Raw genomic sequence first — 25,668 nt, forward strand, 5'->3', positions numbered from 1 at the left:
TTGGCCAGGATTTGCAGTCTCGTCATCTTAGCAAGTAAGCAAACAACAACAACAACAAAAAAAGAGGGTTGCTAATGAGTGAGTCATGCATGGTGAGTATCAGCTCTGGAGGGCAAATTTCCAAAATCTGAAACTCTCAGAAACTTATTTACTAAGGGGAGCACTGACAGCCTAAACCAGTCCTTTTCTTCTCCTCCCTGAACTCAGTAACAAAAGCTTTGTGGACCACCAGATGAAACTGAGCCAGCTGCAATCACCTTGCTTAAAAAGGAGAAAAGTTAAAAAAAAAAAAAGTGATGTGGAACAGCATTTTTCAGCATGGCTGGGCATTCTCCTCCTCTGCTTGATACCATGTGGAAAAAAAAAAAAAGAAGGAATGAACATTGTCACAAAGATGTTTTATAGCCACAACCAGCAGCCCATGTGGCTATAGAGGCTGCCGGTCTGTAAAACTAGGTGTTTAACTCAGAAAATGTATTTTTATTATTGCAGGAGGGAGGGGAGGAGACACCACCTCACCTTCTCCCACCAATGAAGCTGGCAGACATAAATGTGTCGGTGTTTGCTTTTCTGCCTGGTAAAGGGCTGCTTCCTCCCAGTGGAAATGGCCCCCAAACCAGGTGCCCTCCTCCTGGGGGGGCAGCCCTGGGTGACACCTCGCTCCCGTGCCAACAGTCAGCGCTGCCGTATTTTGCAGCGAGCGATGGGTGCCTGCGGACGGCCGGGTGACAGCGATCCCCCCTCCTCGGGGTGTTTTACCTCAGGAAAGGGGGTGAGGCGTCGAGGCAGAACATGGCGGACGGGAGGCGGGGCTGCGTGCGGGCGCCACGGCGGCGGGATAGGCCAGAATAGGTCGCTGAGCTCAGGGGACGGCCCCGGCGGGGCAAGGTGGCGAGGTGTGGGGTGGCGAAGCGTGGGGTGGCGAGGGGGTCGGAAGCGGGTGTAGAGACTGGGGAAGGGGCCAGCAAGACGGCGACGCCAGGCTTCCCCCTCCGGCCGCCCGCTCATCTCCTCAGAGACACGACGCTCCGCCAACCGCGGGGACGACAGCGGAGGGGGGGGCGCAGACATCCTTCCCCCCCGCGCCCACGTCCCACGTGCCCCTCCCGTCCCCGCGCTGCCCGATCCACCAATCCGCTGCGCCGCCGGCAAGCCGGGGGCGGGGCTTTCGTTCCCTCCCCCTCCCTCTCCGCCCCCCCGCCGCCGCCCCCCCCCCCCTCGCCTGCAGCGCGTGGCGCGAGCGAGCGCGCGTGACGGGACGGCGGGCGCGCGGCTGTGGTACCGGGCAACAAGTGAGGCGCTTCCCGCCCTCCCCCCCGGCCAGCGGCCGCCCCGGCCCCGCCCGGCCCGGCCGGTCCTTCTTCCCTCTGCATCCTACCTCCTGAGGGGACAGCGGCGGCAGGACGGGACCAGCCCTCCGTTGGCGCCGCCCCGGCGTCTCTCTCAGGTGTGGAGCCCCCGCCCGCTGCGGGATGGATCCCCGCCGGCGGCTGGGGCCGTGGTAGGGCGGGCGGCAGGCAGGCCGGCCGGCGCCCCCGGGAGGGACCCCTAGGCGGCCCGTGGCCGGACAAAAGCATGGTGGATGTGGAGGCGGCGGCAGGAAGAACCCCGGCGGAGACCCGCGGCGGCCTGGCAAGGTACGTGCGTGGGGGGGGGGACTCGCTGCCTCCTCGGGGCGGCGGGGACAGGCGCTGCGAAAAAGGCTGAGGCGGGGCGGGCGTGAGGGGGGGGGGGGAAATTTTTTTTTTTTTTAATCTTAATTTTTCGTTCCCCTCGTTTTCGAGATCGTAGGGTTTCATCCTCGTAGCTTACTTGTGTACTGACAGCTACAGGCTGACGGTGGGGGGGTGGAACGCTCAGGGGCATATATGTTTGGGATTTGGGGGGCCTTTTTTTTTTTTTTTTTTTTTTCCACCCTCTCCTCCCCTCCTCTCTCGCTGTGGGAGGTGGCAGGCGGTGGAAAGGGAGGGGTTAAAGCACGCGGACGCGAAATCTCTCTCCTGGCGCAGCGGCGCAACCGGCAGCCGGCACATGTTGCCACAAACTCGGCGAGAGGAAGGAGGCAGAGGCGCGATCTGCTGGCATGGATGAAACTTAGGCCAGCTCAGGCGAGTTAAATGACCGTATGTTTGTCGTCGCTTTTTTTTTTTTTTTTTTCTTCCCTTCCCCCTTCCCCCATTTAGACTCGGGGAGTTGGAGTTGATGCCGAAACCGTGAGCTTTTTTCCAGATAAAATCTGAGAGGTAGGGTTGCTGCAGTGCTGGGTGCTGCTGCAGTCCTCCCCTTGACTGGAGGAGAGAGGCAGGGAGGGGGGACAGGGCTCGGGTAGTGCCCGTCGGGTTTTCGTCGGGGGTGGTGGTGAAGCTGGGAGACTCGCACAGCCCCTGGGGTCAGCTAATTATCAGGCTGAAACCGAGTAGGTTAATTATTAACATCAGCGCTGGGTTAGGATTTTGCTGTTCCCGTATGGCGCTGAGGTGGTGGCTCTAAAGTCTGGAGTTTGGTGAAACTGAACGGGGGGAAATGCTATTTTTACTAGAACTGGCCTTGAATATCTGTGCTCCTTCATGAGACGATGCTTTTTAGTCCTTTAAACTTCCTGAGACATGCTGTACGCCTCTCAGGAGGGGACTTCGGGTTACTAGCTGTGATTGTGGCCAAACTGCAGCTCACAATTCATTAGTCATCCTGCAAAAATTTATGGTGAAAGTTACTTGAGTAATCTTTTAGTCCGACCTCCCAAAATGTTTGGTGCTGTTGATTATTAAACGCTAATGTTTATTTTTAACTATGCAAATTAAGAGTTTACATGGTTCAGTTGCTTTTTTTCACTTTTTTTTTAAAAATATAATTATTTTGGACACAGTGAGTTTGGGCACAGAAGAACTTAATCTTGCTGTGTAAGGATGTATGCATAAAATTACATGCTAAATACATAATCTGAAAGTTGTTGAGGAAACATGATTATAGTGTTCTCCTTTGAGGAAATTTCTGGTTAATTATTCCTCTCCTGCCTTAAAGAGAGACAGCCTCGAATTTTGTTCTCTTTTAAAGTTGCTTAAAACGGTTTCATGTTCTTGCAGTTCCGCTTTTACGTCAGATTTTCATGCCGTCAGGGAGGGGTGTGTATGCGGGTGGGGGAGCAGATGACACCCCGGTGAGTGGGACAGTTGGTGCTTTGTTTAGATGGCGAACCAGGGAACTAGCTGCTGGCAATGGCTGCCTTGTCACCTTAGGGACCCAGCCCGATGCCTGTTGAAACCACCAGAGGAGTTGAATTAGCTCTGAATTATTACCGAGTGCGTGGAGGAAACAAAACGGAGAATCAGCTTTTCTCGTTCAGCAGATGTAATCTCTAATGTTTTTTCCGGGGCCGTGAACAACATGAAGAGAATAGACTCTTTAAAAAACAATATTGCATTGGAGATGAATTGAAATACAGAATGCTTGTCATGTGCTTAAAAATACAATGCTGTTGGTTAGAATCAAAATCTTTTGGCTTAAAGGAAGCCCTGATTTTGCTGCTTGCTTTGAGTGTGTGAGATGTTGTGCAATACCGCTGTATGACTATAAGGAAGCCACAGACTGCATAAAGTGATCAAAAATTAGAATTTAAGTAATTTTGTCATCTGTAAAGTGGTTTTGCTTGGATTTTTGCTTCTTTCTTTTCCCCATGTACTATAAATGAGGAAGATGGAGAAGAACGAGGTACAGCAGCAAGGTAACACTGCTGAAGGGACTTGTTTTGAAGGTCATGCATTAGGTGACTGGGAGTGCTAGCTAGCTGTCCTATACCCTCTCTCATAATAGATACAGCTCACTAATCTCCCTAGAGATTGTTCCTGATGAACACAGTGTCACTGTTGGTCAAAGCTTTTTATTATTATTGCCTGTAAGCTCCTCCTAAATTTTTTAAATACTTCTGGGTAATGAAGATGCTGCTGAGGAGATCAGTATAAAAGTGGTACTTGCTCAGAAAGGCTTTGATGAAAAATGAGAAGTGGGTAAAATGTTTTTGTATTCTATGCTGACGATTATATGCAGTTGTCTGCATGAATAAATTGCGCTGTACGTGGGGGAAGAAAATGCAGGATTGGAAACTTCATCTTCCTGCCTACCCATCGTACTCCTTGGAGAATGAAGTCTTTAAGAGAAGCGATCCTCCATGGTGACTTGTCAATGCGGAGAGCCTTAGCAATTGTCATTTTACTGCCACCTTGTGCAGCTATTTTTGTAGTGGGACTAGCTCTGATAATGATTTTTCCTGTTGGCTGTGTTAAACCACTTGAAGGAGAACAAATGGCGGTGATAAAAGACAGTCTATGTCAGTGCTGATCGTGTTGAAACATATGACGTAGTCATATGTCTCCTACCACAGCCAATATTGTCGTTATCACAACAATAAAGAAGCGGGGATGGCTTGTCATTGATACGTGTACTTGACTGAAATCTGTATAGCTGTATTTCTCCAAGATAACTAAAGGAGAGCAAAAAGATTGAACAATATCAATTAAAATCCTCATCCAATTTCTTTGGTCACTTGTTCTTTTTCAGCAGACGACTTCATTTTTGACAAATACATGTCAAATTGTCTTGTAAAATCTTCACTTCAGACAGCTTGTGAAACCACAAAGTTAGTTACTTGATGGGCTTTTTCTGTGTGCTGTCAGACTTGTGGGTTTTGATGGAAAGTTACTGAGTGACTGTCAGAAATGCATCGAGGGCTGGTGTTCCAGATCTCTGTATTTTACTGGATTCGGTTATGTTTCCTGCTGTAAAAATCCCATTAATTTCTTCTTTCTCCGTTGAAGCATTTGCACTCTACTATTTAGAGCCTGGTAGGTTTCTTGTAGGTTTGTCTTACGCTTAAAGCTTCTTAAACTGTATAATTCTTAAACTTGCCAAGAACAGGCCAAAGCAGGGAGAGGCGGAAGCTATAGGCAAGAGTATACTTATTGTAGCAAGGTTTTAATAATCTGTTTTATTTAGTTTGATTGGTGTGTTTTTGTAGAAAGCACAGAATATAGGAAAAAGATGTATTTCATTAAAATAATGAGCCTTTTAATGTGTCTGGTTTTTGTGTTAATATTTCTGGAAGGCCGTTAGGATTGATCACCTTCCAAAAGCTTGAAACTATCTTTGTCCCTTTTATAGGCTGTTGGTTTAGTATTTTTTTTCTTAGTATTTCTATCTGTTATATTTTCTATTACTCTACAGTAGAAGTACATAAATAGTTTTGAAGCAAATAGGCATCCATTTTCTTTTCAAATTTAAACTTTTAAAATCTTTTTCAGGTATACCCATTTTAATCCCTAATGGTCGGTTGTAAAATAACGTTTTTAACCAAAGTGTTAACAATTAGTTTAGGAAGAAGGTGCCATCATTATGGTCGTGAGCATGAGAAATCATGGGATTAGTATTTGATGTTTATAGTGCATCGTAGGTTATACTCAAATGAGTGCTTCTCATGGTTTAGAGAAGAATTTGTGTCTGTGAGTGCAGTTAACAGGGAGATTACATTAGTAATTTTTGTTATGCCATATTCTGACCTCACAAATATATATTTAGATGTTTTTATCAATTTGTTACTACTTTACAGTTGCATTGCACAATCCTTATGTGCTTAAAAACCAGCAAAAAAATAACCAAGAAAAGAGGATGATATAATGAAATACAGGCTCTTCCATCATTTTAGTTCAGAATGAAGAAGTCACTAACTGAAAGTTGGGGAATAAGTATCTCGAATCTGTGCAGGCATATTTTGTTTATTACAAAGGAAGAATTGACAGGTATTCTGGGCTTGATCTTGCACTTCTCTTGTATCTTTTTCATGAATTTCATTGTCCCTTTTAGGATTTAAAAGATGAGTAAGTAAACCTCCTCAAGTCTCCGGATCATGTAAAACCCAGTGAAAAGCCTGGGTCGTTAAAATGTCTTGTGATGAACTGTGCAAAAGAATGATTGAATTGATGTCTCATGAGAAGCAATTAGCATTTAAATAAGGAAAAGAATCCCAGTGTGTGATGGGTGTGGTGCTGAGATTTTTAGAGGGAGAATTGATGAAACAATTTCATCAGCAGTTGGTTGAGAAAGCTTTGCTGTTGGAGAGGAATACAATGGTAAGAGTTGAAAAGCGTTTAACTTGGAACTAGTTTTGTTCATCTTTGTAAACAACTTCTGAAATTTCGCAGCTGCTTCATCTTAAGCTCACAGAAGAGTTACTCTGAGAGTGAATTGACTAAATGACTTAATTTGTAAGTCAACTATCTAAATCAAATGAGCAAGAAATAATTGGGTTTTAAATTTTTTTTTGGGGGATGACTAATTTTATTATTTTTCTGTAAAAGATTAATGCTCAATGGTTTATGAACCACTGGAGGATATGCATATTTATCTGAAATTTGCAGTGGCAGTGTGGTATTGACAGTTCGTGTGCCATGCCAAGGTGTGTGTGCGTGTGGGATGCTTGGTTCCCTGCTGCAGACCCCCCCATTCTGCCTGCACTGGGTTTCCTGCTGGTAGCATCATCCTTCCGTAGGCTGGTGCAGCTTTGAGGTGCTCCTGTCGGCCCCCCCAGTCCGTTGTGGTGGTGTAGCTGTTTGTGCAGCTGTTTCATGAACTGAATTGAGGAACCAAGGGGGGGTGAGAAATAACCTTTCTGTTTATTTGTCTTTGGGGTTATATGTAATGTAATACAGTGAGCTCTGCAAATATGAGAACTCACGGACTGGGGAAGGGTGGGATTTTTAATTCAGTTGAAGGAGCAGTGCGGCTGAGTGCCACACTGTGCCCTGAACTTAGTGCTGTTTCATCTCACTTAAGCTGTGATATTTTTTTTTTCATCTGATCTTTGAATGTTAGAAAATGGTAATGGAAGGCTGTCTTTGGGATGGGGAATGTTATTGCAAACTTATTGGTGATTTCCTTTTGAATAAAAACAACTAGAAGACATGCGAAACAGCTTAAAATTTGTTACTCAAACCACTCTCAAATGTAGTGGATACTGCACTGGTGTGCAGGTAACAGGTACAGAAGTTGTTCCTGCTTGGATTTAGATGTCTCTAATCGGGTTAGGTGCTTATCTGCCATTAACAAAAATGGGAGTTAGCTGCCTAACCTGCTTAAAGATCTTTTACAAAATCCTCCTGGTACTTATATGCATCTTTAGCTGCCTAGAACTGCTAGAGAAATTGTTTCCGTTTCCTTAAACTTGATAGGCTGCAATGAGATCTGTATCTTATGCTTTACAAGTTTGAAGGAGGAAAATGAACTTCCCTACTTACAGCTCCACTGATTTTTCTGAACTTAAAATGAATTCTTTAGAAAGATTAAAAACCTTTTTTTCCTGTACTTGTTAATTACACTTGAAACCAAAACTAATTAAAGGTGAAAATCTTTTCATTATTTGCATTTTAAAATGTAGGTTTTGCTTTCTTAAACATTTATTTAGTTCAGTACTGTAAATTCAGAGGCAGATCCCGTAATTCTGACCTGAATATTCACAGTATGAATTTGGTTTGAATTGACTTTTGATTGACTAACTGCATAGCACTTGCAGGGAGACATGACTTGAGATGACTGGGAAGATTATCAGCCCAGCTGTGTATCCCATTGCCCAGCCACTGACTGCGAAGACGGTGTCTCGTGGAAGTCAAATTGAAAACCAGTGTCTGTTTACTTTTAACCCAAAAGCAGAATGTCATCGCTGGCAGTAACCTCATCAGCATCCTTGCTTTTGAAACATAGTTTTTAGTAAGGTGGCTTATCTCTGACAGTCTAAGTTGGCAAGAAGACAAAGCACAGGTAAAATGTTGATGACTTGAAGTATGGTGCTTAGAGGACAGTTTTGTTAGTTTTTTGAATAGTGAATGCTCTCTATGCAGACATAAAGGTAGCTGGAATATGTTTAAGGCAGTAGTAATTACTGGTTTTAAGATAAAGCTGGAAGAGATGCCAGGAGGAGATCAGTTGTCTTACTTGTGGAAATTATGGTTATCTGGATCTTGAATAGGTGTACTAAGTCACCTTTTTTATTTCAAATACAGCATAAAATTAAGAAATACAATAGTGCCTCTCGAGCAGGCTTTATATTTTTAAATGTCCATTGCAAACCTGACTGATGCTTTCAACATGTTACCCATTCTTCATTACCAGAACTAGCATTGATCCACGTACTAAACATCTGGGAGGAAGGTAGTTCATTATCTGCTTTCTTAGCTTTCTGGTAATTATGAGAAGATAACACTCGGGCAGACCACGCTAGGAGTAGCAGAAATGGGTGGCTCTTGCTGGTCCAACAGCTAACCAACTGACTTGAGAAATTCAAACCTCTGGGTATGTCTTGTTGAGGTTGCCTAAAGGGTAGCCGCTTCTGGTGGACCAGTGCGGGTGCTTGTCTGGCCCTGCCTTTGGGACCTCTGTGGATGAAGGTGGGAACAAGATCAGCAGTGTCAGGCTGCAGTGGCAGTGCGCTGGTACATGGAAGCTTAAGCTGATTGAAAATGGGATCTGCTGTCATCTTAGCTTTGTAAATTTTCTGTCTCCTGCACTGTTACTGGTGTTTGTGCAGCACAGCAGCAAGGAAATCTAGTGACATGAAACAGCTGAAAACTAATTGTTGCTTTATTGCCAGGTTCTTTATTCTTGTCTCTGGCTCCCTGAACTGACTTATTGGAGTCAAATTCATGCAAAGGTGGGATGGGACTGTGCATTTTATAGGGGAAGGAATAAATTACAGGAATGTGTCAACCATGACTGAAATTGTTTTAAACTGTACCCCCTGACTTGTAATCGATGTGATGAATGACAATTAGTTTTCTTCCAAGAAAGATTTCTCTGCCGCCATTCAGTTAAACCTCTTCTTTTGATTCTTTGTAACTTACTATTTGTTCAAGCTGAAGCCTTCTCAAAGGTGCCTAAAAACTGAAGCTCATAAATCAGAAGCTGGCAGCTCTGGGTTATTTCTAACAAATTGCACAATGTCATAATTCTAAAGCTGGAACTGACCTTAGAATAACACATGATTTTTTTTTTTTTTGTAAACTGGATTGGGAAGAGCAGGTCACTTTCACTACCATGGGCCCTCAAATACTGAGGTATTTAATATTAGTTTTTATAGCAAGTTGAGCTCTTACCTTCGGTTGTCAGTATGAAATATCAATTACTAAAAAAAACCCCAACAACCAAAACCAACAGCCCAAACCCTTTTTACTCTTAAAAGAATCAAAACTTTTTTGGTCACAAGTTATTTTGCATGTTGTGTGTGGCGTACACGTGGAGCTCTGTTGCTTTTTTATCCCTGTAGAAAATCAAGGCCAAACTCAAGTAGTTTATACCAGTAGAAAAATTGGAATATACATGAAACCTGGGATTAAGTTTACAGAACACTTTTAATAATGACCAGAGGGCTTTTCTTCCATGTACCTTGGTCTTCTGTAGGAATGCTTGAAACAATTCAAATATGAACTGAACATTCAGCCAATCCAAGGATTTAATTTTAACGGGTAAAAAAAATATTTAGGCCTAACTTGCATTGAACCCAATAGGTACACAATATTTAATTATCTTCTTAATTAAGCCCAGACCTTTTGTGAGAGACACCTATAATAACTTAAAATATAAACAGGGTTGGGATGATCTGAGGTTTTACTGGTAGATGACTTTCTAATTAAAAACGGATGAAAAAGTAGATCGCTCTCTAGTTGAAGGTTTTGTGACTGTAGCAGTTTGATTCAGGGTTGGAAGCGCTCAGTTTGAGATAGCAGAGACCTGGTGGTTTCTCTTCCATCTGTAAGCATTCTGTCAGGCAGGAGTTTCACATAAACTGTTTTTAATGAGGTTAAAAATAAGGTTTTATTGTCTGAGTTACTTTGTAAAGATAACTTGATACAAACTTTGTGGGTGTTGCTGCAATATTTCTAAGCAGCAATATGTACTCAACAAAACTTTTATCTCATAGATGTTATTTTAAATAGCATACCTTAAAAGGTGATGATCTGGTAACTTCTCTTTCCTCCTGGAGGAGCTATACAGAGGGGAAGTACCTGGAACTAGTCAAAATGGTGTTGGGAAACATAGCAGTAGTATAACTTACTCTTAAGATTTTGGGATTCTGATGTTCAGAACTTACCATTCAGCAGTAAATGAAAGGACTGTTCAGTCTTAATACCACAGTTGGAAGCTGACGTCAGTAGTCTCAGCACAGCAGTCAAGCAGGCTATTAGGGGTAGGGAGTTTTGGATTCTCATTATGCTTTTATAAATGTTAACGTAGCAGGGATTTCCCCACCTTTTTGTAGCAGCTTCTGACAAGTTAACTCCTTGAGTTTCATCTTAACATAACTACTTTGAGAAATGCCTTTAAACGTGCATTATCTGGTTACTTTGAGAAGCAGGACTCTGCAGAGAATAAACCTGCTGACATTAGGTAGTAGTAGTCTGAGAAACTTAAATGTTTGTAATGCTTGCAGATTCCTTCAGATAGCTGTAGGGTCTGTCTGCATTGTAACTAGAGGAGTTGGCTTCAATGATAAACTGATTGCCTACTTACAAGTTTGTAGGATGGTGGTGGTGTCTAGTGAAGACTGATTCTTAATTCATGTGATTTGAAGGTCTTGGTGAGACCCGATGATGGAGTGTGGTCAAATCTGGCTTATGCTGTAGAGGAACGTTGTTGGAACGTGTTCTCTCTACTTGGTTGTGGTTGGCTTGGATAATGTTTGAGAGGCTGTAAGTGGATTCTTGCATTGTTCTTTCAGAACTGTATCTCGTGTGGGGTGCACGATAGCTTTATTGTCTTTGTGACTTCATTCTATAGTAATTGCACAGTTTTTTGGGAAACATCAGACTAGAATGCTTGGAAGTTGCCCTATGGATCACAGGAAACAAATGAGATGGTATAGCTAACATAATAAAGCCATTTGTCTGTATTTACGTGGTGCCAGATGACAGTCACTGTCAGCCTGTGTGGAGGAAAAATATTTACCTGTCCTATAGTTAAAATAGTAACTTCTATTCTGTAAGCCAGCAGTGGTTCACAAAACTGGGCTGAGAGTTATAGTTCTAGATTGTTTTTTAGAGAAAATGCCATGTATTTTATGTACCGCTGCACTTCAAATTCTGTAAAGCATGAAGTTATGTTCTCTTTCATATCTAAGATTCATCTGTTTTGTAATAACCTTCATGAGATGTTTTTTGTAGAATCAATCATAGAATTATAGAATACTAGCTTGGAAGGGAGTTTTTATTATGAAGTAGTAAATGCAACAGTGATGTTAATTTCCACTGTATGTGCTCTTTGAGACTGTTCCTTAAGTGCTGCATTCAATCCACCATAGGAAACACAATTCAGATAGGCTTCTTGGAACGTCACCTTCATAATATTGTAGCTGCAATAAGAAAGAATGAGAAGGGAGCTGTTCAGGTATGGACTGTTGCTTTAGTGCTTGATAAAGGCAGTCAAAGTTTAGAAATACATGCTTTCATTTTTGCTGTAGTTTTTCCTTGGCTGATAGCAGAAGTTTGGGTTGTTGAAAATAGTTTCTGGGCCTTGTTTTGATGACTAAAACAATGGGCCCTGTAAGTGCTACATTACAACATTATAAATTTTTTTTATTATTATTCAAGCCAGTTAAATTACCACTGGATTGAATAGTAAATGTTCATTAGATCAGTTTGTCTTACTTAAGTGTATTAACCACTAAAGAAAAAAATAATTAGAGTTTCTGTAAGATACTGGAATAAGTGTCACGTGGAGTGAGACATTTTCTATGTGGGGAAGCTGCAACAGTTTTCCGTATGTATGTAAGTTTTTAAGTTTTGTATGTAAGTTTTCTTTTCCTTTTTTTAACACCATTTCAGTTGGAAAATAGGGTTTTTCACCTATCTGTCTGCAGACATATGTTTATTCAGCATATTTTTAGAAGCTGGGTCTAATTCTTATCCCTGTGACCGCAAATGCAATGTGCCAAATGAATTGAGAATGAACGGTGCATTTATTTCCTGAAGTCTGTAGGTAGCTCCAGTATTGCTGCTGCTGCAGAAGTTTCTGTTGTAATTGGAGGGGGGCAATTTAGAACTTTCTGAGAACTATCAGTGAAACTGAGAGGTGTTATTTCAAAGCAAGAACAAGAGCGCATTTGAAAACCTTTCATAGGAATAGGGCTACAAATGGGCTATCAGAAATGGAGGGACAGTGGAGAGCTTTATCACTATGCCTAGGGTAGCTCCAATGCTTTGGGGATTCTTTTCTTTCATGTAAGAGGCTTCAGTCCTTCTGTACCAGTTTCAGACTTGAAAAGATAGTGCGCCAGTTGAATTTGTAACCTGTAAGATAACCCAGCGGTAGAGCTGATGAAGGCCCAAGTTTATTATCGTAGCTACTGTAAAGCTACTTTGTGAAGCAGCTGAGTGCACAGATGAGGGTTAGGGGGAGTGGAAAATGGGGAGTAACAAGGAAGTGGTACATTTAAGGCAAAGGGTCAATGGAGCAGATGACCACAAAAATGCTTGTTTCATTGGAAAGCTGGCAACAGTCTAACAATCCTCCTTCACACTAGTGATTTCAGATTGATTTTTATGAGGATTTTACTAGTTGTTTGCATCAGTCCATCTTGGAAAAGAGAGGGGAAGAATCCGTCTGGAAAGGAGTTATGGCATGGATAGAATAAGCAAAGTCATTTTCAAGTGTAACACAAAACTGATTAAACTGCCCATGATTCTATGCAGTGTACGCTTTGTTCCCTTGAAGTGTAGAGCATGGTCTGTGAGTAACTGGGTTAGGTAAGTGTAGTATTAAGAACACTGAGGCTTCAGGTCCAGTTAATCTTTTCACCAGACGGCCAAAATAAGTGTTGATTAGTGATAATTGCAGTAGTAAAATTTGTGGATGCTGGAAACTGAATTGAGAAGATCCAACTTCATATGGGTCACAAGACAATGATGACTTTCCTCAAAAATTATACAATCCAGCTTGCGTCTTATACCAAGCCCCATTGATACAGAACTCTAAAAATTTAGTCTCCACAAATTCATATTTGTGAGCTTTAAGTACTAAATGCTCTTTTTTGTTGTTGCCGTATCAAAAATGTACTAATAGAAGTGTGTGTGTAGGAAAACAAGGTTAGTCAGAAGTGCAAAATAGTTCCAGAAATGAAATGACTATGGCTTCTTGTGATAAAGAAGGAACAGAGGACAGATGAAGGTTTGTTATATAGCTTGTATGGCAAATGTTACATATAGAAAACAACTGCAGGTTTTCTTGTTGTGTTGTATTTTTCCAAGGGTTCCCCTCTTGTGTGGTAAGAGAAAAGCAAGTTATTCCAAGTTCTTGTGTGAAAAATTGAGGAATTCATCACCAGTGGAATTCATAAAAGTTGAAAATATAAACGGGCTCAAAGAAGGATTAGACAAAGTGAGATTAGGTTCAATAACAGTAATTAAACATGGTTTAAATGCAATTCCTGGCCCTCTAATACCTTACTGCAGAAGATCAGGCAAGTATTACTAGGGAAATGCCTCACTGTACTGTTGGGTTTTTTGAGTGTGGGGTTTTTTTGGTGGTTTGGGTTGGTTTTGTTTTTTCTTTTTGCTTTCAGGTTTTGGTAGGGCTTTTTTGAGCAAAATGTGCTGAAGATAATTAGTGGGACACAAAATGTGAAGTTAAATTGGCTTTTATTCACACTCTTTATAGTTCTTTATGCCTTGGGCTGTGTTTTAGGAAAATACAAGCACATCCTTCCCCTGTTTTACTATTTACTTGGATCTTGAAATCCCATGCCCAAGTTGCACTGGTATCTTTTGGTATTAAAATATTGTAAGAGTAGAATTTCTCCCAAAACTAAATAGTATGCTGAAAGATGGCTCAAAGCAGGTATATGCAATTAATTAAAACTAATGTTAAAATAAACATTAACTGCTCTGAATTTCATTGCACTTTTTGATGGTTTGTGTAGTGTGGTGTTGTCTTGGAAACTTTCCTCCAGCTGGAACATTGTTTCAAACTGTGGTGTTTGAAGAACACAGAAAACATTGACTGTTACTCAGTGCTGATCACTGTGACCTGCTTCTGCAGCAGCAGAATACTGATATCTGTTGACTATTTGCCAGTTCTTAAGATGTTCTTAATTACTATTGTGTAAAAGTGGACTTGTGTAAAGTTCTGAGGGGAAAAAGAGATACGATTGTGTGTAGTTAAAAAAATAAATAGAGTGTTCAAATTCTTTAAAGCTGGAAATAGCACAGGCTTTTTGTAACAGCCTGTGGCTTTTAACATCTTCACGTTCCAAAACTGTGGTGTTGGCCAATCCAGGAGTCTCTTTTGACTCACTGAACAGAACTGAGGTATTAGAAGAACTGATGCATCTCAGTGGAGGTTAGGAGGACTGCATATGGCTTGTGATGTGTTTAATAATAATAATTAAAAAAAAATTATCTTCGGAACTGTAGCATCACTATTGCTAGCACTACCAGAAGTTGTGCTGCTATAAGGGATATCGGGCTTCAAAATGAAGTTACATGGTGAGATCCAAGTCTGCTGTAGCCCCAGTTGTAGGTAGTCTCTGCAAAGAGAAAGGTGGTGGTAACTGTTAGTATACCTGAATTACAGCTTTGTTTTGTTAAATTCCTGATAGTTTAGTCCTGAACCAGTAGAGCGGTAGGTGTAATACCTGCAGGTAATAAGGATTATTTTACCTCATGTCAGCCCCAGTGAGTAAATGGACTTTTAATGCTTGGGTTTGGCAGTCAAATAATGTAGACAGGTTACTCAGCCCACTTAGAAAATACAGCATAGCTCCTGTCCTCAGTAGAAGATAGAAGTATTTGCAGTTAAAGGTCATGGCTTCTGTCAGACTTGAAGGAGGTGGAAAAGTTACATGTTTTGTCTTGCATCTGCACTATCTTTTCAAAGACTGGTGTTAAATGACTCTTTGCACCAGGGTATATTATTTTCATTGCTGCAGTGCTGGATAGCCTCTTGTTAGAGGGTGGAAGGGATTATGGATCCAGAACGAAGGCTCAGTTCCTGGTGTGTTGTCATTCCTGCTGAAGAGGGGAGATCTGTCTACTCCCCTCCTCTTTGCTGCGTGCTTTCACTGTAGCTGCTGTGGTGCTTATCTGGTGTGCATCTCTGGTCATTGTTAGTTTTCTGCTGGGTTAGTGATGTGAACTGATTTATGGACAGGCCTGGCAGAGCACGAGAGCCAGTGTGAGGAGGGATTGGGCCTGAGTTCTTGGAGTCAGAAAGGGAGGAGAAAGAGGAGAAAAGGAGGGGTCAGGCGATTAGATCAGTTCAGCTGCTTGTGGATCCACAGCCTGGAGCTGCTGCAAGAGGCAAGGGTTGAGGCAGGTAGTCTGGTTAAATGCATTGTTTTTCTTTCATTCTGGGGTTGCATGAGCATGCCTGGGTTCAGTTTAGTGCCTTGATTTGGTACTGTGGCTGCATCTGCTGGGGAGCACTTTGCTGGCACAGGAATGCTTGTGTGGGTATATGCAGTGTGGGAAGGAACACCACCTGAGGTAGTCCGCATTGTGTTATCTGATCTCCCCTTCCCAGGGGAATTGTTAACTGTCAGTGCTGAATATTCAAGCTGTTTTAAGGTAGTTCTGCTTTGGGTGGTTTGTTTAGCTGCAAATCTGTATGATATGCTGCTGCTGAGACTGCTCACCGGTAGTCACAACTTACTGTTATTGAACTTTCATGTTGAGACTTGAGATTAATAAATGTAATTCATAAGTTAAAAGCACAAAGGAAGAATGTTTTAGTAGCACTGGTCTTGGAGTAAAGAAATTGGTCTTTGGTACATCTAGAAACACCATTTGAACTCATTTTTAAATAGACCTATAACCTTGAAAATGGCTGTTGCCTCACCTGTCTTTTGCTCACTGAAACTTTCCTTCTTAATGTAATAAACAGGAATAGTGTGTTTTCTTCATCTTGCTGGAAGAATTTGTGGGTATATCCATGCTGTGCAGTGGAATGCAGCATGGGTCACTGGGCTACCACAGGCTACATTGCCTTTTGAATGCAAGCTAACACCCTTGCACTGTTAAGGGTTGTGCTGTGTGAACCTGCTTGCTGACTTGAAACTGCTTTTAAGGATCCTTGCTGAGTAGTGTTGTGTTGCATCATGCCCAGTGGTGGCGTTAATAAAATTTGCCCCTTTATTTGAAAGGGAAATGATGGAGCCCTCCTGCAATAACAAGTAATACCTTTTAAGGTGTTAGGTTTTAAGTAGTCACCAGCAATCTTACCTGATTGCATAATTCTGTCATGGGCTTCAGTACCTAAGAGCAAGGAAGATGACTTTTCTGTCAATATTAAGACATGTGAGGTAACAGTTGCTTTCCCTTTTGTAGCTCCTTCTGAAGGTTATTTCTTCAATTTCATGATGTATGTATACTCTTAGTGCATTGCAGGGGGGAGCTTGGAATGGATGTTCACGTCTCTACAGAGACTAAGACAGTGTATAGAGCGCTGCAGAAGAAGCTTCAATGTACAACAATTGGACATCTTAGTAAGAGGCTCCACTGGTTAGGAACTTAAACTAAACATCAATAAAAATCAACAAGTGTGATCAATATTTGGTGTATGAATGTATGGTTCTTCAATACTTATATTGCTAAATAGAAACCTAGAATAAAGGAAAGTTGTACTCATTTAGGAAAGTGGCGTTCCTAAAGTTGTCTTTTGGTATTTCAGTTAATGTGTGAGCAAGCACTTAATCCTCTGGTATTTTAAACACTCAGTGAGTGTTTTGTTGAATATAAGCAAAAGGAAATAAGTTAGACACAAACTTGGTCTGGCTTCTCAGGAAAGAGGGGTTTTTGTTGCTTCATTGGTAAAATTGGTAGGACTGACTGTCAAAATTTATCCATTTGCCACTTGCTTTCATGCTTATCAATGCCCTTTATGTTTTGATGACCTTTCCAAAAGAGCACCTGCTGTTCTACCTTGAAGGTTTTTACTATCTATGGTAATATCTGCAACTCAAATGAAGTAGCACCTTGCTTAAAAACTGTAGGAAAGAGAAACTACTTTATAGCTCTGGGCAATGGCCAGCATCTGCCAAAATCTGGATCTTGAAACAAGTTCCAAGTGTTCAGAATTCCTGCTTGGATTGATTATAGGCTGCACTCACTGCAAATCTAGGTGTGTTTGTTTTGACATCTTGCTGTAGAGGACTAGTTAGTGCACCATCTGAATCTGAACCATGTTTCATTGTCTCTGTCCTAGACAGGATTGCTTTTTCTGAACTTCTAAATATACTTTGCTTTTTTAGCCACTTCTTTGCAACATCTGCCTTTCTCTTGCATCAGTTAAAGGTGTAAGCTTATTTATGTGCATAGAAATGTCTTAGTAACATCAGTTTAAAAAAAACACCAAACACAAACCAACACAAAGTTAAAGCTGTCATCGTGTTTCACATACTAACTTTGTGAAGTCATTACAGAAAATCTAGTGCTGTAACAGGGACAATCAGAATTCTGCTGCAGATCCTAACTCCAGCATGAGAAGTTCAAACTAATGAATCACATGTGCCCTTAGTTAAGTGCTGGTACACTTAGATGTACTTGTTCTTGGTTTTGACCTTGAGATTGGCCTCCTCCAGAGGTAACTCCTGTCCTTTGTCAGGGAGTATCGTGGCCCCTGTTTGTGTAAATTCTTGCCTCCAGAAAAGAGCGTCTCTTCTATAATTAATTCCTGGAGCTGGATGGAGTGTGCATACTCTGTGTTCAAGAAACATTTGGACGATACCTTTGGATATATGGTTTAACTTTTATGTTGCCCTGTGTGGAGTCAAGAGTTGGGCTGGATCCTTATAGGTCCCTTACAGCTCAGGAGAGTGATTCTGTGATTCTCACTTTACACCAACTCTTCTAGACTTTTGAATAGGTTCCTTGCAGGCATTTGCAATACATTCACTCTTGAGATAAAGCATAAAATAATACTGTTTAAAAACAGTCTGTGAAAAGTTTCTCACCATTTTGCATTAATGTTATTTGGACTTACATCTTTTGGGGCGTTTGGAATCTTTTCTGGTAGCTCATGGCTTCTTTGTAATGCCTGTTTTCTTCTTCTGTTGCGGTTTATGCTGTTTTATTGATTGCTGTCTGGTCCCACAGTGAAGCTGTTTTTCTTCCCAGGTTCTGCTGGCTTGACTTTTCCATCCATCTCTTGATCCCAGTGCAGCTTTTGTGGCTCCATAAATCTGTTCCCTTCTGTCAATATCTTCATTTTGACTGCAGTAAACTGTAAGATTGGAGTGGAGCTGAAGAGGACAACTCCTCCCTCTTTCCCCCCCTTCCTGCAGAATCAACCTTTCCAAATACTGGATCTGTAGCAAAACCTTGGTTTATCCAGAGTATAGTTAATGTTAACCCCCCCCCTTTTTTTTTCCTAGACACATGGATGTTTTCTAAAGGCTTTGAATAAATAGATTTTATGTATGTAGTGATACTGATGCATAACTCTGCGCAGCTGGAAGTTGCATAAGCAGAAATGTGGTGATTCGTACAAACTTGGAACTGATGGCTAAAATGGTTTTCCTATCAGGATAGCTGAGAAGTTGAAAGCAGGCATTGAAAAACTGTGTGTCAGATCACCTTTGAGCGTAGGTAACTCTCTTCACCTTACCCGCTGAAGTTAGAATACTAATTCTTGCAAGATTTTCTGTTCCTGAGGTTCTATGGTCTACTGATTTGCTTTACCAATATACAGTGTTTACCTTGCATTCTGCTTTTCTTGATAGCTAGCTATGTGTTTTCTTTTTTTAACACCTGAAGCAGCAGGAATTGTTCAAATAGAGTATGGCTTTGTACTGCTCGTCTCAGTTCTTCAACAAAACTCGTATAAAAATGCATCAGATAGATTTAAGTATGAACAAGATCCCTTTAGTTTGTTTTTGGCTTCCCTAACAGACTGTCCATTCTCAGCAGTCAAAGGAAGCAGCTGGAATTTTTTGTAATATTAATGCTGATAGAAGAAGCTATTACTGGAATACGAGAAAGTTCTTGTGATCTGTCCAGATAGCTGTCGCTAAGCTGCAAGTAGGAAATGGGCGCTGTCTTGTGCTCCATGATGTTGCTCCTTAGCAAGGTGCCCAGCACATATCTTCATCGTGCTGGCACTTGGGTCAATCACTGCAGTGTCAGAAAAGCAGATGAATAAATTAGATTTGCCTTGAGACATCGACTCTGTGGGTTTACTTAAAAAAACAAACAAAAACCAAAAAGCCCCAAACTCCTCCTAGCAACAACATTACAAATGCAACACACACCACCATTGTGATGAGGGTTGTAATACTGTGTTTTGTGATAAATTCAGTTCACTTGATGTGAAATTGCCAAACTGGCATCCTCTTATTCATTCCTGTCTTCAAGTGTAATGGTTAAAGCTAATACATGTTAATTGCAAAGCGGAGGATTTTATTTCAATGTATAGAAATAAACAGCCTTATTGAAGTCGAGTTGTTTTCTATTTGCTTTGAGTTCAGGAACCTCGATTTAATGCTATGAGTGTTTAATACAGTCTGTCTTTGTCTAGTTTAGAAAAAGGATACTTTTTTTTTAACAAAGCAAGTTTTATCCCTTTTTCACTTGTAGCCCTTAGTTTTGGTTTGATATTCTTAATGAGTTATATTCTTAAAGAATTAATTAAAAATACATGTAGGTAGCTTTTGATTACAGAAGAGAAGAATTCTTTAATGCAAAATTGCGGGGGGGTGTTAGTGTCTTATAAAACTCGTAACTGTATTGATAATGACTGTGACTTGTTACCTACCTTTTCTCAGAAATATTGATTTTTATCCCCAGTATTGGATAGTTTCTTAAAAAGAAGGCTGAGAATTATACTAGAAGTATTTATATGTGGGATTGGTAGCATTTACCGTGCTTTATGTGATGAAACCACTGTCATCTTGCCAGACTGGTACTTTTTCTGATGAAAAGCTCTACCAAGTCTAACAGCAAATGGAGATTTTCTTCTGTGTAGGGTCCCAGTTTCCTTTGCTGCAGGGGATTGCAAGGCTACAAGTGAAAAACAGGAAGATTAAGGAAGATCTTGTAATTACAGAATTTGAGTGCATACCCTGGAGACTTAGAGATTTGAAGAATTTTGTTAAGTGATTGAAATAAGGTCTTTGCAAATGGTCTCTCACATTCAGAACAATCTCAGGTCAAGCATCCAGGTGACTTACAGAGGTGCTGAATGCTCACCCTAGTAGCCGAAGGCTGTGAACAGATGAACTGTGTGGTGCTACATGTCTTGGAAAATCAGACTCTGGCTGAGCTCTGCACAATCCTGTGTGAGTTAGCTATTACTAGAGGGGAGCTTCTCACACCCTTGTCTCAGGAGTCCTGGAATCATCAGTCAAATATCGCATCATGTGTTGGTTCTAGTGAGAAGTGCTATAGATGACAGGCCAGATAAGCAGTGGTGTGCATGCTGAACTGCACGGAATAGTACAAAACATGGGACAGCTGCTTCTCCAGTATTTTTGTGTGTACTGAAAGGGAAGTGGAGAAAAAGAGTATATAATGATCTGTTTTTAGTGGAAGCTGCTGTGGCAGTTGAAGGAGGAAGATAAAGTTTCTTTGAACTCTGCGTGGCCAGCCAGTACTTCTGTTTCAACTGTTCAGCTTAAATGATGGCACTGACCACAAGTATGTTTTTGTCTTTGAGGTATAGGAACAAACAGCTTTAAAATTAGAATAGCAAACTTCATAGCTGGCTGAGAACAGGACGTTAAATAAAGTAGATCTGGCTGAGCATATACAAATACATTTACCTACTGCTTTCTTACTAAGTTTTGTGTTTAACTTGCTGAGGAGTAAAAGAAAGTTAGACTGGTCAAACCAGAAGAAACCAAGTGTCAGTCTGGCTCAGGTGTCTGGTGATGGCTAGAAATAAAATGAAAAGAGCAGCAAGTACAAGGTGTACAAGTGTGCCTTCCTGAAGGCCGTTGCTCTGTGACTTCGGGATCTCTGAGGCAGTGTTTACAGCTGAGCTTAACAGCCATTACGAATCCTTTATTTTATTAAGACTCTTCTGGTCTTCCAATAATCATTTGTACTCCTGGCAACTGAAAGCATCATCGACAGTGTGTTCTGTATCTTGTCTTAAATGTAGTCTTACTAACTTTCTTACTCATTCTGAATTATTTTCCAGTCTGACTCTCCACTTTAGAATGGCTTGTTAAATTTTGTGTAGCTTGTACACTGATATCCCCCATGGCTAGTAAACAGTTTGATAAGCACTGCTTTAGAGGATCACACTGTTTTCATCTTGCTCTCTGTACTGTGCACCTTTCATTCTGACAGCTGCGGAAGAAAGAGGGATTGGTCCATTTTCTCTCTCAGTAAAAATTGGAGATGGGTCACAGAATAACCTTTGCTACAACAAAGAGAGTTAGACTTACTATTCCTGGTCTTACATATATGGGAAACCTCTCCTTTTTTGATTTCTCTTCATTTGCTTTTTCTTTCCTAGGAATAATTACACTTGCACTTTCTGCTGCCATTCATTTTCTTTTCTAGTTGGAGGGGGAAAAAAAAAAGAAAATTCACGTTCTCTTCTGTCTGCAGAGATGTGAATAGCAGCAATGCAGCTGGCCAGCTTTGTCAGCCTCTCTCTCCCAAGGAACAACCAAGTGAAATGGACAGAAACGAATTGTATGCTTTAAAATCCAGCTCCGCTTATTATGTAGTTGGAAGGTATAAGAGTGCAAGTATAAAAACTTGAAACTTAACTTAAATATAACTGACCTTATCGTCTGGCAATTTATTCTATACCCTTAAGCTCACCTTACTAGCAGAAAAAAAAAGTTTCTTTGCCAAGCTGAGGGCTCAGATTCTAATTATTACAGTCAAGTGTTTCAAGGAGACTTAAATGAGGAGCAAAACTGCTGGCTAATTTAGGCGCACTGTGAAATGCTATGTAAAATTCCGAAGTACCAAATGGAAATTTTACATTCTTGCTAGCTTCTTGTTTGCTGATGAAACCCCAAACCCCTGCTAGCTGTAGGTGCGCATGTATTAGAGGTAGATTAGGTTTTGCGCTTTTTTGGGTGTAGGTAACGTCTATATTTAGGCTACTAACTTGCACATTCTTCATCTGAAAGTAGTTTGCATTTTTGTGAGATCAAGAACTTGATAGGAAGAAGGCTAAAAATCTGACATTTTTTATCTCTTTCCAGATATGAGAAATGAGTGTTGGACGCAGAAGATTAAAGCTGCTGGGAATTCTGATGATGGTAAACATTTTTATTTATGTGATTGTGGAAGTCTCAAAAAGTGGCAGCCAAGAGAAGAATGCAAAAGGCCGTGTTATTATACCACGCAGCAAATTCTGGAGAAAATATACTCCTCACAAAGCTTATTGGAACAAACAGCAACAGAAGCTTGAACTGCTGTACAACCCTATTCTGACCTTGCTTTCCAATATGACTGTGGAAGAGAACTTAATTTTGAACGAGAGCATTCTCAGTTCCTGTGACCCTGACCCACGGGTACCTTCAGAGGTTAGTGACTTTGCAAACTTGCCAGACAGATTCAAAGACTTCCTACTTTATTTGAGATGCAGAAATTATTCACTATTAATGGATCAACCAAACAAGTGCAAACATAAACCTTTTCTGCTGCTGGCTATTAAGTCACTTACACCCCATTTTGATAGAAGGCAAGCAATTAGGGAATCCTGGGGCAAAGAAATAGAATCGGGGGATATGACAGTCAAAAGGGTCTTCTTACTTGGACTGACTCCACCGGAGGATCATTTTCCTAATCTTTCACACATGATAAAATTCGAGAGTGAAACCTACCAAGACATTCTCCTCTGGAACTACAGAGACACTTTCTTCAATTTAACTCTGAAAGAGGTGCTGTTTCTTAAGTGGGTCAGCAGCAGTTGTGCAGATGTCCAGTTTATCTTTAAGGGTGATGATGATGTTTTTGTGAATACCCATCAGATCCTGGATTACTTGAAGAGTTTATCAAAGGACAAAGCCAAAGACTTATTTATAGGTGATGTCATCAAAGATGCTGGACCTCATAGAGAAAAAAAATTGAAGTACTACATCCCAGAAAGTGTTTATGAGGGTTCATATCCTCCATATGCAGGAGGTGGTGGGTTTCTGTACTCCGGTGATCTGGCATTAAGACTGAATAATGCATCTGACCAGGTACTCCTTTACCCTATTGATGATGTTTATACTGGAATGTGCCTTCAGAAGCTTGGGCTTGCTCCGGAAAAACACAAAGGCTTCAAAACATTTGATATCGAAGAGAAATACAGAAATAACATATGCTCCTACACAAACTTAATGTTAGTACATAGTAGAAAACCTCAAGAAATGATTAAGATTTGGACACACTTGCAAGATCCACACTTAAATTGTTAAAGTAATGCGCATAAGTGTCTTAAGTCCAAATAACTTTCCAAGTTTGGGTCTGACTTTCTTGGTGGAGCATTGAAGCTCTGTTTAATAGTTTAATTTTCTCTGGAAACTTTTTCCTGTGCTTTTGAAAATGAGAATAATACTAAAATTTGAGGGGATGGCTTGAAGACTTGGTCCTGACTTTTCCACTGTTCTGGTGGTCATTATGTTTCAATATTTGTCTTAATTTACAAAGGACTTCAAGGATGTAACTAGCTGTCAGTGACTGGTTTAGCTGTATTGGAAAAAGGGATTGCCTACTACAATGCATCTTTCATTAATTGTGATGGTGGAAGATAGTTTTTCCTTGAGTGGTGTTTGTGTAGGGGTGTGTGGAAACCACTGTAAATTGAAAATTCACAAATTGGAGGAATGTAGTTTTACTTCAAGTATGAAACACTCTTAAGACTTTAACTATTGGGATTTTTCTTTAATTTATAGTTTTCAGTCTTTTTGCACCCCAGAATAGTATTTTCTCCTCATGATTTTTTTGTGCAAAGCGTGCCTGTGTCTGAAGGATTTACCCTTTTAATAGATGATGGTTTTTTGGTTAAAAAAACCCCAAAACAATACAATATAATACTGTTGGAAACACCCTATAAAAGAGCTAAATATATAAGGAAAGGAAGAACAGATTTTTGTTTGGGGCTGGGCAGTAGGTACAGTTGGCTCTGAGCCCTCAGGCTTATGTGAGGTAAAGCTGACTTGTTGCTCACAATATTTATGTGAAAAGCTACTCTGATCAGTCCTTGTTTTCTGTTTTGGCACTAAATGTGATCAGGTAGCTTGATTTGATAGAGATAACTGAAATTGCACATTGCTTACGAGAGCATGGTTTTTGGATCTCCTATAAAGCAGTAGCAAATCTAGAATTGCGCAGATCCTAAGAGTTTCGAATTTTGAAACAAACTTTGAAGTTGCATGATGTCTCATGTAGAGTTAAACATGTTCTCAAAACTTGGATTTTCTTCTGTATTTCCACATCTTGCTTATAAGAGTTATTCTAAATAGTGGTTGCTTCCTTTGTATATGTAGAAGTGCCTGTCTATTTATTGTTCAGATTGAAGACCAAAACATTTTCTTAAATATATTTTGTGTAACATTTTATTTGTATAGTGTTGTCACTCAGATATTTAAATAGAGCATGATATTTTAAATCTGTGAGATGTGTAACATGTTAAATAAAGCTAATTGTTATTTTTGAATTTGAAAAATAAAATGTGATTTAAATATTTTTTGTAATGCTTTATTTGGGACAATGTTAACTTACAGAGCAGTTGCATTCTACTGTGTGGCATTCAGTAACAACCCGTTTCAGAATTTCAGAAGCAAAAGGCTTTATCTGGCAACTTTAACACTTATGTAGCAGACTATCAAGAAAGCGTTGCCACAATTGCGCATGGATTTGTTAGGTGCTGTAATGGACGACTCTGGCAAAAGCAAGGGAACACTAAGTGCCTTAGGAAAAACAGTATGTACAGAAATAATTGCCTCTACAATAACACTGCTTACACAATTGGAAGGAGCCAAGGAATGGATTGAATGGCTGGCACTTTAGTTTTTGTTTGAAATAACTTGGCAGCTACAACTTGTCTGGCTTCTTCACCTGCTTTCTTTTTCCTTCCTTTACCTTGAAGAAGAGATGTGGTGCTTTTTTTTTTGTTTGGGGAGAGGTGAGGTGGTCTGGTCTTCCACCTTTGTGTTCTGTAGCTGTTCACGTTGACCCCGGGATGGATAGATTAAAGACAGATTGTGCTCTGGTACTGTGCCGTGAGGTTTGGCCCCAGTGCCTTGTCACTCTTCATGAGAAATCACACCTTTCTTAAAGAGCTACAGGTTTTACTGTACATGTGTTACTTCCTACTCTGTTGTTCCTAGCCATGCTAAGCACCTTGTTTCTTTCTACATATTAGCGGGATTTTTGCCAAGAGTTTGGGTCATGTGAAAGAAAAGAAGTTATGATGGGGAATGCAAGTAGAGATGTGATGTTAAGAGTCTTCATGGACTAGAGAGAGGGGGAGAGGAAAAGTCCTGTGGACGAGCAGGGACATTGGGCAGAGATACCTAGGAGTAGCGCTGAGCCTGTATAAATGTAGTGGTAAGATCCAGGGAACGATCAAAAACAAATAAGAGCAGGTTGCAGAAACAAAGCGACAGGAAAAGAGCCCAAGAATTAAATCTTATGAGTAAGATGGGGTGGAGTGCACATGTGATACTAACCTGTTAGTGAAATGGGT

General features: G+C 40.8%; 1 protein-coding gene across 4 annotated transcripts; it reads left to right on the plus strand.

Moving 5' to 3' along the window:
• The first annotated feature begins 1,325 nt into the window (after positions 1 to 1,325).
• On the plus strand, positions 1,326 to 25,361 carry B3GNT2 (UDP-GlcNAc:betaGal beta-1,3-N-acetylglucosaminyltransferase 2). 4 transcript variants are annotated; one of them, XM_054197406.1, is made up of 3 exons: positions 1,326 to 1,637; positions 21,582 to 21,710; positions 22,193 to 25,361. In XM_054197406.1, the coding sequence occupies exon 3, from the start codon at positions 22,202 to 22,204 to the stop codon at positions 23,393 to 23,395; it is 1,194 nt and encodes a 397-aa protein (XP_054053381.1). In that variant the 5' UTR covers positions 1,326 to 1,637; positions 21,582 to 21,710; positions 22,193 to 22,201; the 3' UTR covers positions 23,396 to 25,361. The 4 variants fall into 4 exon arrangements, with proteins under 4 accessions (XP_054053381.1, XP_054053378.1, XP_054053380.1 ...); XM_054197403.1 differs by lacking the exon at positions 21,582 to 21,710 and having other exon boundaries at positions 1,327 to 1,637; positions 22,193 to 25,360; XM_054197405.1 differs by lacking the exons at positions 1,326 to 1,637; positions 21,582 to 21,710 and adding an exon at positions 1,995 to 2,108.
• The last annotated feature ends 307 nt before the right edge of the window (positions 25,362 to 25,668 follow it).

This window comes from Rissa tridactyla, chromosome 3 (assembly GCF_028500815.1).
Source record: "Rissa tridactyla isolate bRisTri1 chromosome 3, bRisTri1.patW.cur.20221130, whole genome shotgun sequence".
NCBI classification, from domain to species: domain Eukaryota; kingdom Metazoa; phylum Chordata; class Aves; order Charadriiformes; family Laridae; genus Rissa; species Rissa tridactyla.

Excerpts from the sequence above, each read along its gene's own strand:
- B3GNT2 (XM_054197406.1), top strand. The coding sequence starts at position 22,202 with ATGAGTGTTGGACGCAGAAGATTAAAGCTGCTGGGAATTCTGATGATG.